Source organism: Grampus griseus, assembly GCF_964374135.1.
Source record: "Grampus griseus genome assembly, chromosome: 10".
In the NCBI taxonomy this organism is placed as follows: Eukaryota; Metazoa; Chordata; class Mammalia; order Artiodactyla; family Delphinidae; genus Grampus; species Grampus griseus.
Genome location: NC_139004.1, coordinates 3,382,503 through 3,394,846, shown reverse-complemented (window position 1 = coordinate 3,394,846; position 12,344 = coordinate 3,382,503). Strand labels below are relative to the sequence as shown.

Genomic DNA, 12,344 nt, shown 5'->3' with positions numbered 1-12,344 from the left:
TTAGTAGGTAATTTCCCCAGTAAAAAGGGAACTTGGTCTCAGTGTCAGTCCCCCAGAAGAAGCAGGGAACAGGAACTCTGATGACAGGACCGAGGTAGGAGGCAGAGGGAGGTTGCCCTCTTGTCCAGATATGAAGTCTAGCTGTGTAGGGCCGCACCACTGAGAGGCCCAAGGAGGAAAGGAGGAGCAAGGGCACCCTCCTCCCTCTGCTGTGGCCGAGCTGCGGAGACGCGGTCTCTTCTGTGTCTGTGTCTGTTGCAGCAACAGTGGGTCTGGGTCAGACAGTCTCCTGGGTTCAAATCCAAACTCAGCCCCTCTCTTTTCTTTATTGAATTTTTGTTTTATAGTGGAGTATAGTTAACGTGCAGTGTTGTGTTAGTCTCAGGTGTGCAGCAAAGTGACTCAGTTATGCATATATATAGAGAGAGATTCTTTTCCAGATTCTTTTCCCATATAGGTTATTACAGAGTATTGAGTAGAGTTCCCTGTAGTACACAGCAGGTCCTTGTTGATTATCTATTTTATATATAGTAGTGTGTACATGTCAATCCCAAACTCCTAATTTATCCCGCCCCCCCGCCCCCCGCCTTTCCCCTTTGGTAACCTTTGGTTTGTTTTCTGTGAGTCTGTTTCTATTTTGTAAATAAGTTCATTTGTATCATTTTTTTAGAGTCCACATGTAAGTGACGTCATACTCTGACTTAGTACGGTCATCTCTAGGTCCATCCATGTTGCTGCAAACGGCACCATTTCATTCTTTTTTGTGGCTGAGGAATAGTCCGTCGTCTGGATGTAGAAGCCCAGCCTCTTACTCGCTGGGCACATTATCCAACCCCTCCGAGCTCAGCTTCTCCAGCTGTAACATGGGAGTAATGCCCATCTCCTAGAGTTGTGTTGGAGTCTCTGAGGTTCCCTGTAAATGGCACCCAGCCCCCCAACCCAAGTCTTGCGCCATCTAAGAAACAAGGAAAACAAGGTCAGTAGAGACAGAATGTCGTCTTTCTTACTGGTGTGGGCCACAGGGAACAATACTGCCGAGTGTGAGAGTCAGCATGGGTTAAATAAATCCGTTTTCCCAAGGAGACCCTCCCAGCAGGAGAGTACAGACGCCCTAGCTGTGGCCTCCCACCCTCAGACGGATGGGTGACGGATGAGCTCACACACGCAACCAGGATCCGTCGAGCAGGTCACTGTGGGCAGCAGTGAGGGGCGGGCTGGAGGAATCCCTCAGCATCCATCCCTGACTGATGGCTGTTAGGACTGGGTGAAATCTTCCCAGCCAACAGCACCACATCCTGGGGGGATCTAACCAAATCTCAATCAGCCATTCCCCCGCAGCAAGAGGGAGACATAACTGCGGAGCTAGGACACGGCGGGTTTGCGCACCACTGCACTAACGGGCTCTGGGTGTGTGGACCTGGGTCTCCCTCCTCTGTGCCATCCACGCCGTCTCAGACGCTGCGTGAAGATCTCCAGGTGCCGGTCAGGGCTGTAGCACATGTTTCCTGCATCTCAGGGAGCTGTGACGTGGGGCGTGTGGACCTGGGTCTCCCTCCTCTGTGCCGTCCACGCCGTCTCAGACGCTGCGTGAAGATCTCCAGATGCCGGTCAGGGCTGTAGCACACGTTTCCTGCTTTTGACTGTTACAAACAACACTGCTGTAAACCTCCTGCACGTGTCTCTTGGTGCCCATGTGTACACACTGATGTTCGAGTGTGGAGTTTCTGACCAGGGGGTTATGTGTATGGTCAGCTTCAGTAGATGCCGCCAAACAGGTTTTCACCGTGACAGTCTCACTCCCTGGATGTCTGGACATATTTGCTCGTGAAACGGGTTTGATGTAAAGGGTGGATGGACAGACCAGGCTGTAGGCTGAGAAGCAGCTCCCTGCGGTAGAAGGCAGTAGCCTTTGTCCAAAGACCACCCGCACCCTCCACCACGAGGAAGACCCACCTGAGGGAAGCAGGCAGGGCCACGTGGCCTCCCAGCCCTCCCCTAACAGAGATTCTCACAGCACCCACCCGGGGATGCTGAGTGCCAGAGTTATGGGGGGAAATGGCATTTCCTTAACGTGCGTGGAGCTAGCTCGCTGGGGCTCGGAGAGGAAAGGAAGGTGGAAGTGTGAGCGTAGACGCAGCTTGGGAGTTGTCCACACACAGCCCCAACCATCCCGGATGCGAGCTTCATGACGGCCATGCCCCGCATGTCTTAATCCCCACATGTCCCAGGGCCACGGCTGTGCCTGCCACGTGGGCAGTGCCCCGTCGACACTTGCAGAGACAGTGAATGGATTCTGACAAGCTGACTCAGGGCATGCTGGCCACTGCCGGGGGCACAAAAAGAACTAGACACAGTTCCCACACACACACACCCCGTGGAATTCGTAGCCTCTTTATAAGAGAACAGAATGTTGAAAAATGTTTGGAGGACAGGGTGATGGGAGAATCAGCCCCAACAGAGACTGAAAAGGAGCAGCTTGAGGGGAAGGGGGTGAGTCAGGAGTGGGCGGCCACAGAACCAAAACAGGCCACAAAGAATGGGTGTTCAACAATGTCAGACAGCAGTCGACAAACAGGAGGCCCCCAAACGTAGCTGCTTAACACAGGGCAGATGATCTCTGAAGAAGCTGTTGCAAGGAAGTGCAAAGATAGAAGTCAGATGAACGTATGTACATTGTACGTATATATGTGTAATATACATGTAATATACATCCCGTCCTGCGAACAGCAGAAACAAATGGCCGTCTGCCCAGGTACCAAGAACAGTCTGTCAGGTTCGCACAGTGGGAGCCCCTACAATTTGTTCCCCAAGTTAGAAGATTCATTCACTCTTCCTCTATTCAGATGAAGTCAGACGGTTTTCATCCTCAGAACGGAGCCAGTAGAAACCAGCCGGCAGAGGCCAGAGAGAAAGAGGAAGATGCTGAGAACAAGGTGTGTGCTTGGCACTCCACAAATAACTTCCCTTCATGCTCACAGCTATGTGGTAAGGCAAGAATTACTGCCCCCATTTGGCAGACGTGAAAACTCCTGCTCCCTAGGGAAGGGACGTATCTGAGAGCACACGGCCAGCCGGTGCCGAGCTGTGTCCGCTGCCAGCCTGGCTCACCTGGAGCAGGTGCATCTGTCCCACATCAGGCCACCTCCCCGGTGGCTAAGCGCGCTTCCCCACTAGCACAGCGCCTCACGACTCTGTACACGCTTCACAATGGCAGGTTTTCTTTTTTAAAAAAAAGTTTAATTGGACGTTGTTGTTGTTAACTTTTTATTTGAAATGGTTTGAAGCTCACAGGAATTTGCAGAAAAGGCAGAGAATTCCCCTATATACTTCACATAGCTTTCCACAGTGATAGTGTCTTCTGTAACCTTAGTACATTATCAAAACCAGGAAATCAAAGCTGGGACAATATTATCAGCTCAGGGTTCTCCAGCCTCAGCACTGAGATTTCAGGACCCCTTTGCTGGGGGCCGTCCTGTGCCTCGTAGGGTGCTGGCAGCACCCCCAGCCTCTGCCCACTAGGTGCCGGTGGCCACCTCGACCCCCCGCCCCCATCCCAGTGTGACCACCAGATACGTCCGCAGACTCAATGACAGCTTTCAAAGTCCCAAATTGCTTTACATTCTTTATTCAAATCAGGACTTTGGGTTCAGCATTTTTTTAGGTGCAACACATACAGAAATATCACCATACAGCAGAGCAGCAAGCAAAATTTCCCCAAAAATCCTTAGAATTGAAAAGACATTTTCAAACCACAAAAATATAATCATCCTTTTAAAAACCAAGGAGAAACACAAGGGCTGTGTTTGGACTACAGTAGTTCTCAGTTTAAATAAACAAACAGTATCAAAAATCACATTCACAGAATTCTGTTACTCACCCCAGACATTCCACGGGGCACATTTCTCAGGCAGATCTCAAAAGGGAGGGTAATGAGGTTATTTTCTCTCACGTTGTTAGAAGGAACTGTACAAAATTCCACATAATCGCATTAAAATATCCTGTCTGGAAGAGTGCCCACTCTTGCCACTGCTGCCTGGCTGATAAAGGACCACTTGGGCCCCCTGGTTCCGGCTCACGAGGGCAGGCTCTGTGCCCCCAACAGCCATGGTCATCTTGGACCCTGAGATCCGCCCCTACCCCACACGGGGCTGGGAGCCTCTGTCGAGTCAGAGCTGTCACAGGCAGTCCGCTGAGAGAGCTCGGGGATCCCAGACACACCTGGGTGAGCTACATTGCACTTTCAGACCCTGGAGGAGTGACGTGGGTGTTTGGTGATATTGCAATGGCCGTGGACCTCAACCACGCCGGGCTCTGGGCTCACCCGCAGAAGTCAGACCATCGCTCACAAAGGGAAGGCCTTCACAGAAGCTGGAACTTACTGCCAGACAATGCCCAGCCTCCGCTGTCACCTACAGGTAACACGTCACAGATGTCTGCCAGGGCCCCTCATGCCTGTACCCACAGAGGATGGTGCCGTGCCGATGGCTTCAGAAACCCTTGGCTCTAACAGATTCATCTGGTGAGGTCTCCTGAACCACCTGGATGTGGCAGAGTCGAAAACAAAGGCCCAAGATGCTATGCCTTGGCCTTCACGGCAGCCCAGGTCCGGGCCTCGGGGCAGGGGAGGCTGCCGCAGGCAGGCCCAGGCCCAAAGCAGCGCTTCCTCCCCTGCACCTTCTCCTGGCTCCCTTCTGGTGGGCCGTGCAGGGCAGGGCCGCCCCCAGCTTCAGAACTCAACACCTTACAGCCGTTTTAAGGTGTTTCCTTGGCCAGAAAATCTACTCTTTCAGGGCAGTCACACCAATAGAGAAATTCATTTTAATGACTATCTGGTCAACAGCAAAGTCCAAAATCACTCAGGATCTGGTAACAAAAGCAACCTCTAGTTCAGATTTGGGGGTCAGGGGGCGGGGAGGTTGGGAGTTAAGCAGGGGACTCACAGATTTTTCTAAATGTGGACTATTTTTTTTTCCAAAAGAACATATTGTGTATTTCATTGTTAAGGACTTGCCTGCAATTTAGTATCCATTTATATCTGTACTTATCCGCACTATCGATTTTTAGATATCCCAGGGACCTTCAAACCGAATTCGATTTATATTTCCAATCCTAATACAACAAACAGACTCACTAATTCCAGGGTCGGCGCTTCACTGTGACATGGGCAACACACAGGCTTAGGGGTTTTCTGGCCGAAAAATATAATTTTATAAACAACATGCCTTAAGTCTGTGCGTAAAAACACAACAACTTAACCAGACTGAAAAGGACATACAAATGGAATCCTCTAGGCCATTTAAAGTGGTTCTGAATATAAACACACATTTCCTCTTACATAATGTAAAAATGAGGCAAAGCCTAACTCCCTCCGAGAAAGAGTAACCTCTTCCGCCTACTTAGGGTATACAAGGTCCTGCTTCAGCTGCCCCAGAACAGCCTCCTGATGACGGGTTCTTCACCCAAAGCTGTCCAGAGAGGCGCTGGACCCACAAACACTAGAGAGCCCTGCCAGGGGCCCCTATAAAGACCATGAGTTTCCCATAACCATAAACTTCTTATCTTTTGGAGTGGATGCTTCCTTGACATAACACATGTAGCTATTTGTAGAAAGGCCTTCTGTGGGATGTGCTCATGAATTTTTCAACTTGGAGATTAAATGTTCCAAGCTTAGTTCACAAAACCCACCTGCTTTCAATCTTTATTCAGTTCAGATTTTCAGAATGAGTTTCCCGTTCTGGGATACTTCAGGGTGCTGTCGGTTCTCCTGGGGCAGTGACTCGAGCCAACAAGTTTCAGAGAACCTGAGCTGTGCCAACAATATGAACGGGATGAGTAGTTACACTGCTCTAATGTTTTTAAGTGTCTGTAAGTGTCTCTAAAATGCCTTTGCTTTACCAGAGGTGTTTGTGTGTCTGAAGATTTTCCGGGTTGAAGTGGCTCTGAACTCATGACCTAAATAGACTTCTGCTCTCCTATTAGATCCACGAGGCACATCTCACTAGCGCGTCTTAAAAGCAAGCCCTTGATCTTCGCCATCTCAAAAACTCTCCATTCAGCCCAAATGTCACTCACTTCTTTCCTTGCCAAAATGTGTCTGCTCACAGAGGGCAAAGCCAAAGAACTAAACTCTACAAGATGCAAATACAACGTGTCCCAAAAAGATTTAAAGGAGTTTAGGTCCTAATGAACCGAAAGTTACAGTGTTAGCTCTCTAGCAACCAGCCCTTGGAGGGTTAACGGACCATTTAGGGCTGCATCCTGACAGCCTCCCCGATCAGAGGGAGTCCAGAGGGGAACAAGGAAACACAGCAGGTCACCTAGTGGAAAGTGTCCATCACTAGTCCCGAGGAGAAGCCAGGGTCAGCCTCTTCCGGGGGTTTCCAGGCACCGGCCCGCTTATCGACAATAAGGCCAGGATGGCCCTGTAGGAGGACAGGTGGGGTCACGGGGCTGGGCCCAGGTTGTCAGTTTCTGCCCTGCTCCCAGCCCCTTGCCGCTGTGACCGTACAAAACACAACCCCCATCCTGAAGACCGTCCAGGCCTGGCATCACGGGGACTGACCGGGCAAAGCTGGACAGCAAACAGCTCACCGTTTGCCAGGGCTGCCTGTTAAGTTACCACATGCCACGGTGCCCTCTTTTAACCTATGAACCCGTGTCCATTGCATGAGCCGAAAAGGCACGTCTGTCAGTTCCATGATGTCACACGAAGGCAAAGCCTGCCATTTCCTCCTGAAGGCTGTTCCTTGCACTCCTGACACAGTACACGTGACACAGACCACAATTCCCCAAGTGCTCCAAGCCACATGCTCCTACGAAACAAGCAAATGAGTCGGGGAATGAGAAAACTTAGCACACTAAAATGTACAAAACCCGTTGGACCAGAAAGCAGAAATATGGACAACTCGTAAAATGATATAGCCAGAGTCCAACACAAATCTCCAAAAATGAAATGAGCAGGTTCTGCGTGGCCCAAAACCCACAGCATCACCGGGGAAGCCCTCCCCGACTCAGGGCAGAAGGAGGGCCCGGGAGGCGAGGGCGCGGCCAGGTGGAAAATGCACTGCGCACCTGTCAGAAGGTTCCCGTCCCTACAGCCCAGGCTCTGGATGACAAATGCCCACTCCCTGGTGCCTCAGGAGAGCTGCCTGAGCTGTGGCCCTGCTGCCTGGACAGAGACACTTGGTGGCCCCAGAGCTCGACCAGCTCCCAGGCTCCACTGCCCACACCCTGGAGCGGGGTCCCATCCTCCCCAGTTAGGTCTTGGAAGCGACTGGTCACCTTGCTTCATAAACCTGGGGCTTATCAGGGGACATTTGTTCCGTACAGAAGGCCACATTTCCAGCCACTGCTTCTGACACGTGTTTGGTTTTTTTGTTTGTTTTTTTGTTTTTCCACACTACGCAGCTTGCAGGATCTTAGTTCCCACACCAGGGACTGAACCCGCGCCCGCAGCAGTGAAAGCGCAGAGTCCTAACCACTGGACCGCAGGGAATTCTCTTCTGACACTGTTTAGATTGGGACACTTACTTCATTCAACATCCCCTGACCCAGTGATCCATGGACCCCCTTGCTTATAGAGAAGAAACTGGAGTCTGTCTGGTGGAGGTCAGGACCATTAGCTGAGCTAAGCAGAACTTAGTTTTTGATCACTAGAGCCGGGTGAGATGTTGAAGCTATTACATTTTCAAGTAGGATGACTCTCACTTATCAAGTTGATAAATATTACCACAAAAAAGCCAAGCTGCATTGTGGGAATTTTGCTCTGGAGATAAGTGTGTGTGTGTTCATTCCATTCAGGAAATACAGTTGTAAATACTTCCTCAGTATTGCCTCTTCCTTTGAAACTTTTCAAAAACAAACAAAAAGACCTATTTTAACGTCCCTACATTTCTTCACAAAGTGAAGCCTACGATAAAACGTTGGCGCTTCATAAAATAAAACTGACACTTAGGAGACTGCCGGTTCCAGGACTTTGAAAGGCTATAACCACATGCAGAAAGACTGGGCTGTTGAAAATATTTTACAAATTTCTGAACCTTAGAAGAGCTTTTCTCCAAGATTTATGGGAGAGCAAAACTAGATTTCCTTTCCTAACAGCCACGTTTGAAGTTCTTACATTATTAAATAAGTACTCTTAAAATTGTTTGAATTCCAAAATATACTTTTGAAAATCAGTAATGGTTTTTATAAGAATAAAATTTTTGCTGTAAATACCTCTTAAAAATCCATTTCTTATTTATTTTATTCTAGATTTAATGGGTTACCATTTTAAAAGATACCAGACAAGAGGCTCTCTATTTTGATCATTATACTGTGTTCCTAATTTAATTTTAAATAATCTAAAACAATTCAAAAGAGTGCATTACTACCATATAAACTAGCATTTCAAACTGTGTTATAGGCCATATACACTATCAGTACTTTTCAACTAAAATGTATTCCTAAGTACATAAGAAAAATACAAAATGTATTTAGGTGTTTTTATTATGCAACAATGTGCTTTTAAAAAGGAAGTGATATACCAGACCCCATATCAGACATAGAATGAAAAGGCTTGATTGTGTTTGTATTTAGTAGCAGAAAAATTATGTAATTCTAATAAATGCTTATTGATTTTTATAAGCACATGTGAATTAGGTAGTGTTTCATCCACGTGACCATTGTTTAGTCCGCTTTACTCCAAGAGTAAATTGTAATTCATTAACTTGATGGCTTTCCACTAAGAAATTAGTACTTAAATTTTTTTCCCATGATCAGTTACCCCTGGCAAACACTGCTGTTGTCAAAAAGCATGTCCACAAACCGGAGTTCAATCTAAATATTCCTATAGCTTGAGACACATCCCATTTTGAAGCATCGACATACCTGGCAGTTTTCTGTAGCCTGATGTGAATTCGGATGGTGCTATATTTTAGCTACCTTGACTTTCTGTTATTTCTTAGAAGTAAGAAGCAGGTAGATGCCCCTCCCCAGTACAGTAATAACTGTACATTTGGTGTCTTAGTGTTTACTGTAACCAACCAAGATTCCTGAGAGTAATGTAACCAGTTTTACCTTTACTCAGAGGAGGTTTACTTCAACTGACAAATTTTACTAAAAGTTTAACTGATTTATTAAGTATGACTCTCAACATATAGTTTTAAAAAAATACTACTTCTCTAGAGCAGGGGTTGGCAGACTTTCTATGAAGAGCCAGATAGTAAATATTTTAGACTTTGCCATATGGTCTCTGTTGCATCTGCTCAACTCTACTCTTGTAGCAGGAAAGCAATCATGGATAGTATGTGAACGAATGTGCATGGCTGTGTTCCTATAAAACTTTATTTATGGACACTGAAATTTGAATTTCATACAATTCTCACGTGTCACAAAAATAGTATTCTTCTTTTGAATTTTTCCAAATCTTTAAAAAATGTAAAAAACATTCTTAGCTCTCAGGCCCTACAAGCACAGGATTAAGGCTGAATGTGGCCCATGGGCTGATTGTACTAGCCACGTGCTCGAACGTATGAGAACAAAAGACAGACAAGTTACCAAGGCAGGACCAAGGTATGAAGAAATCCAGTCCTCAGGAGGCTCACCAGCCCTGATCTTGGCATCCACAGCCATCAGCAGTGAATGAAGGAGGCCAGCCAGGCTGGTGCCCACCGGATTCGGAGCAGGATTTTCTTGCTGGGCATGCTTCATCATTCAAGCCACTGCTCCCTGCTGTGGCTCCAGGAGGGACAGAAAGCCACCCTTCCATCCCTCATCTCCCCGGCTTGGAGTCCAGCCACCTAGAGTCCGGCGTCTCTGACTGCTAATGGCCCAGGAGTCTAGCAGCTACGATGTGCTTCGCCTACACATCGCGGCTGGAGGCCAAAGACCGGCTCTGACGGCTCACCGCCAAGGCCTGCCGCCGGCATTTCAACTCACCAAGCATTTTATTTTGCCCGGGGAAAGAACGACTTCTACAAAACACTTTTAAGAACACTCTAGCCCATTATGGGAAATCTGGGCCTTTCCACATCAGACAGGAGGGATGAAAGAAGGGAAATTTGAAAATATTGTTGTTTGACCACTTTAAAGTGTAGCATCATCCGCTGAAGAAGACGGCCCGACTGCCAAGGTCTCCCAAACTTCCGGGAGCTGAAATATCAAGTAACAGACGTGCACGTGACCTTTACTTTTCAAAAGGACATTTGTACGCAAGCGCACGAGTCAGCAAACATTTCCCAGATCCCAGGTAAGAGAAAAGGACTGCCCGGCCAAGGCCCCACCTGGTTTTCTCGAGAAACAGGCCGCGGGCTCCCGCGGGCCCGCAGTTCACGCCGTCCCTCGGCGCGAGGCGGAGGGATGCTTCGACCGCTCCCTGAGACCCGAGGGGACGTCCACATTTAAAGACAAATCCCAAGGGTTTGCAGCCTCGCTCAGGAGTCAGGAGTCTTTTTCGTGGAGAAAGCCACTGCTCGGAATCTTGAGGATTTCTTCCCATTCGACGCGCGGCGAGAACTCCAGAGGCCAAAGCGACGGGAAAGAGGCCGGGAAGGTAGGGCGCTTCGCCGGGTAGGGCTCCGTGCTTGCAGGCGGGTTCTGTCTGGGGCGCGAGCTTGCGGGGAGCGGCTTCTTCTCTCCAGAAAGATGACGCTCCGCAAAGCGTCGCGGCTGCCTGGGCTCCGCGCGCCGTCGGCCCCTTCCCGCGTCCCTGCGAGCGCTGCGGTGCCGAGGACTGCGGGCTCAGCGCGCGTCGGCAGGGCGCACGTAGCGCAGCGTGTAGTTGGCCCCCGAGTTGTTGTCCCAATACTCGCCCTGGGCGCAGCGGTAGCAGACGGCGAAGTGGACGGCGACGTCCGGAGCGTCCGCGTCCTCCCCCTCCTTGAGCTGCAGGCCCGGGGGCAGGCACAGCGCGAAATGGAAGCGCTCGGCGCTCGGCTCCTCCTCGGCCTCCCCCGGCCCCCAGGACGGCGCCTCTGGCGGCGGAGGCTTCCCTGGCTCGGGCCGCAGCTCAGCCGGCACGTCCAGGAAGGAGCGCCACTCGGTGAAGGTGTAGCGCACGGCCACGACGCGCGGCCCCGGGCAGCCCAGCACCCGGCCGGAGCCTGTCACCTCCGCGCCCCAGGGTGCCGAGCACTGCACGCGCTCCAGGCACACGCGCTGTCGCCGCAGGCGCTCGTCTGCGGCGCTCGGCCCGGGGAGCTCGAAGAGAGGCTGCAGTCGGGGAGGCTGTTCGCGGAGGGGCGCGGCCGCCGCCGCCGCCGCGGCCAGCAGGCCCGGGAGCTGCTCCAGGTTCTCGGCGCGCGCCGGGAGGCTGCGCAGGCGAGAGAGCACGGCGGGCGGCACCTGCGGCTCCTCGGCCACGCTGAAGTGCTTCACGCTGGCCAGGCTCAGCCCCAGCGCGTCCGCGAACTGCACCCGCTTCTGGCACTTGGCGCAGCAGCCCGGGCTGTGCGGCGCGTCCTCGACCCTCTCGCCGCCCTCCGCGCCCGGCCCCGGGGCAGGCGGCCGCTGCCGCTGCAGGAACTTGGCCGCCTGCAGGATCGGGTCGGCGGGCAGAGGGAAGGAGCGCGCGCCGCAGCGGCGGCGGCGACGGCTTTCCAGCAGCTCCTCCTGCTCCCAGGGGGCAGTCTCTTCCTGCGGGGACGGGCCCTCGGCGTCGGAGCTCGGGGCCGCCGACGTGCCGCCGCCGTCCCCGCCACCCTCGGTGCAGAGGACTCCCGGGGCGGGCGGCTCCTCGGCAGGCGGGGGGTCTTCAAAAGGCGCAGGTCCCGGCGCCTCCAAACTTAGCAGCTGCGGCCCCGGGGGTTCCATGACGCCGTCTGACCCCGGGACTTGTTCTCTGGAGACTTGATGCCTGGGGTGGTGGAAAGAGCGCGCAGCGCCCGCCCCGGCCCGAGCGGAGAAGGCAGTCCCAGTCGGCAGGCTCCGGGTTTCAGCCGGGGTGCTCAGGCCGGAGCGGGAGGAGGATGCGGGCCGGACCGGGGCCGGACGCTGCCGCTCGGTGATGCGCCTGCCCGCGGCGCGGGAGGGCCCGGCGCCCGGAGGCGCGGCCGCTGGGCCCGGGCGGGCGGGGTCCGAGGGCTCCGCGGAGAGGGGGGACGGCGCGGAAGTCGGGGCTCCCTTTCACCCCCTCCTGCCCAGCGGGCCCGCGCCCGCCCTGCCTCCGGAGCTCCGGGGTGAACTCGCGCTCAGCTTCCGTCGTCCTCCAGTCCGCAAAGTTGGCCCCGCGGGTCCCGACGGGCCTGCCCTCTGGAGGGTCGCAGAGGGTCTCCTCCCGGCTGTCGCATCGGCCCAGGAGGTCCCCGGGGCAGACGCACAACTGCGGAAAATCGCCTGCGGGGACGGTCTCTTTCTTCCTCCCCAAG

The 12,344-nt window shown here is 52.3% G+C and overlaps 1 protein-coding gene across 1 annotated transcript; it reads right to left on the bottom strand.

Moving 5' to 3' along the window:
- Nucleotides 1-10,719: 10,719 nt before the first annotated feature.
- On the bottom strand, nt 10,720-11,790 carry PPP1R3G (protein phosphatase 1 regulatory subunit 3G; the record flags this gene model as incomplete). The annotated part of the gene is made up of 1 exon (XM_082662719.1): nt 10,720-11,790. One exon carries the CDS (start codon nt 11,788-11,790, stop codon nt 10,720-10,722), a length of 1,071 nt encoding a protein of 356 aa, XP_082518845.1.
- Between the last annotated feature and the right edge of the window lie 554 nt (nt 11,791-12,344).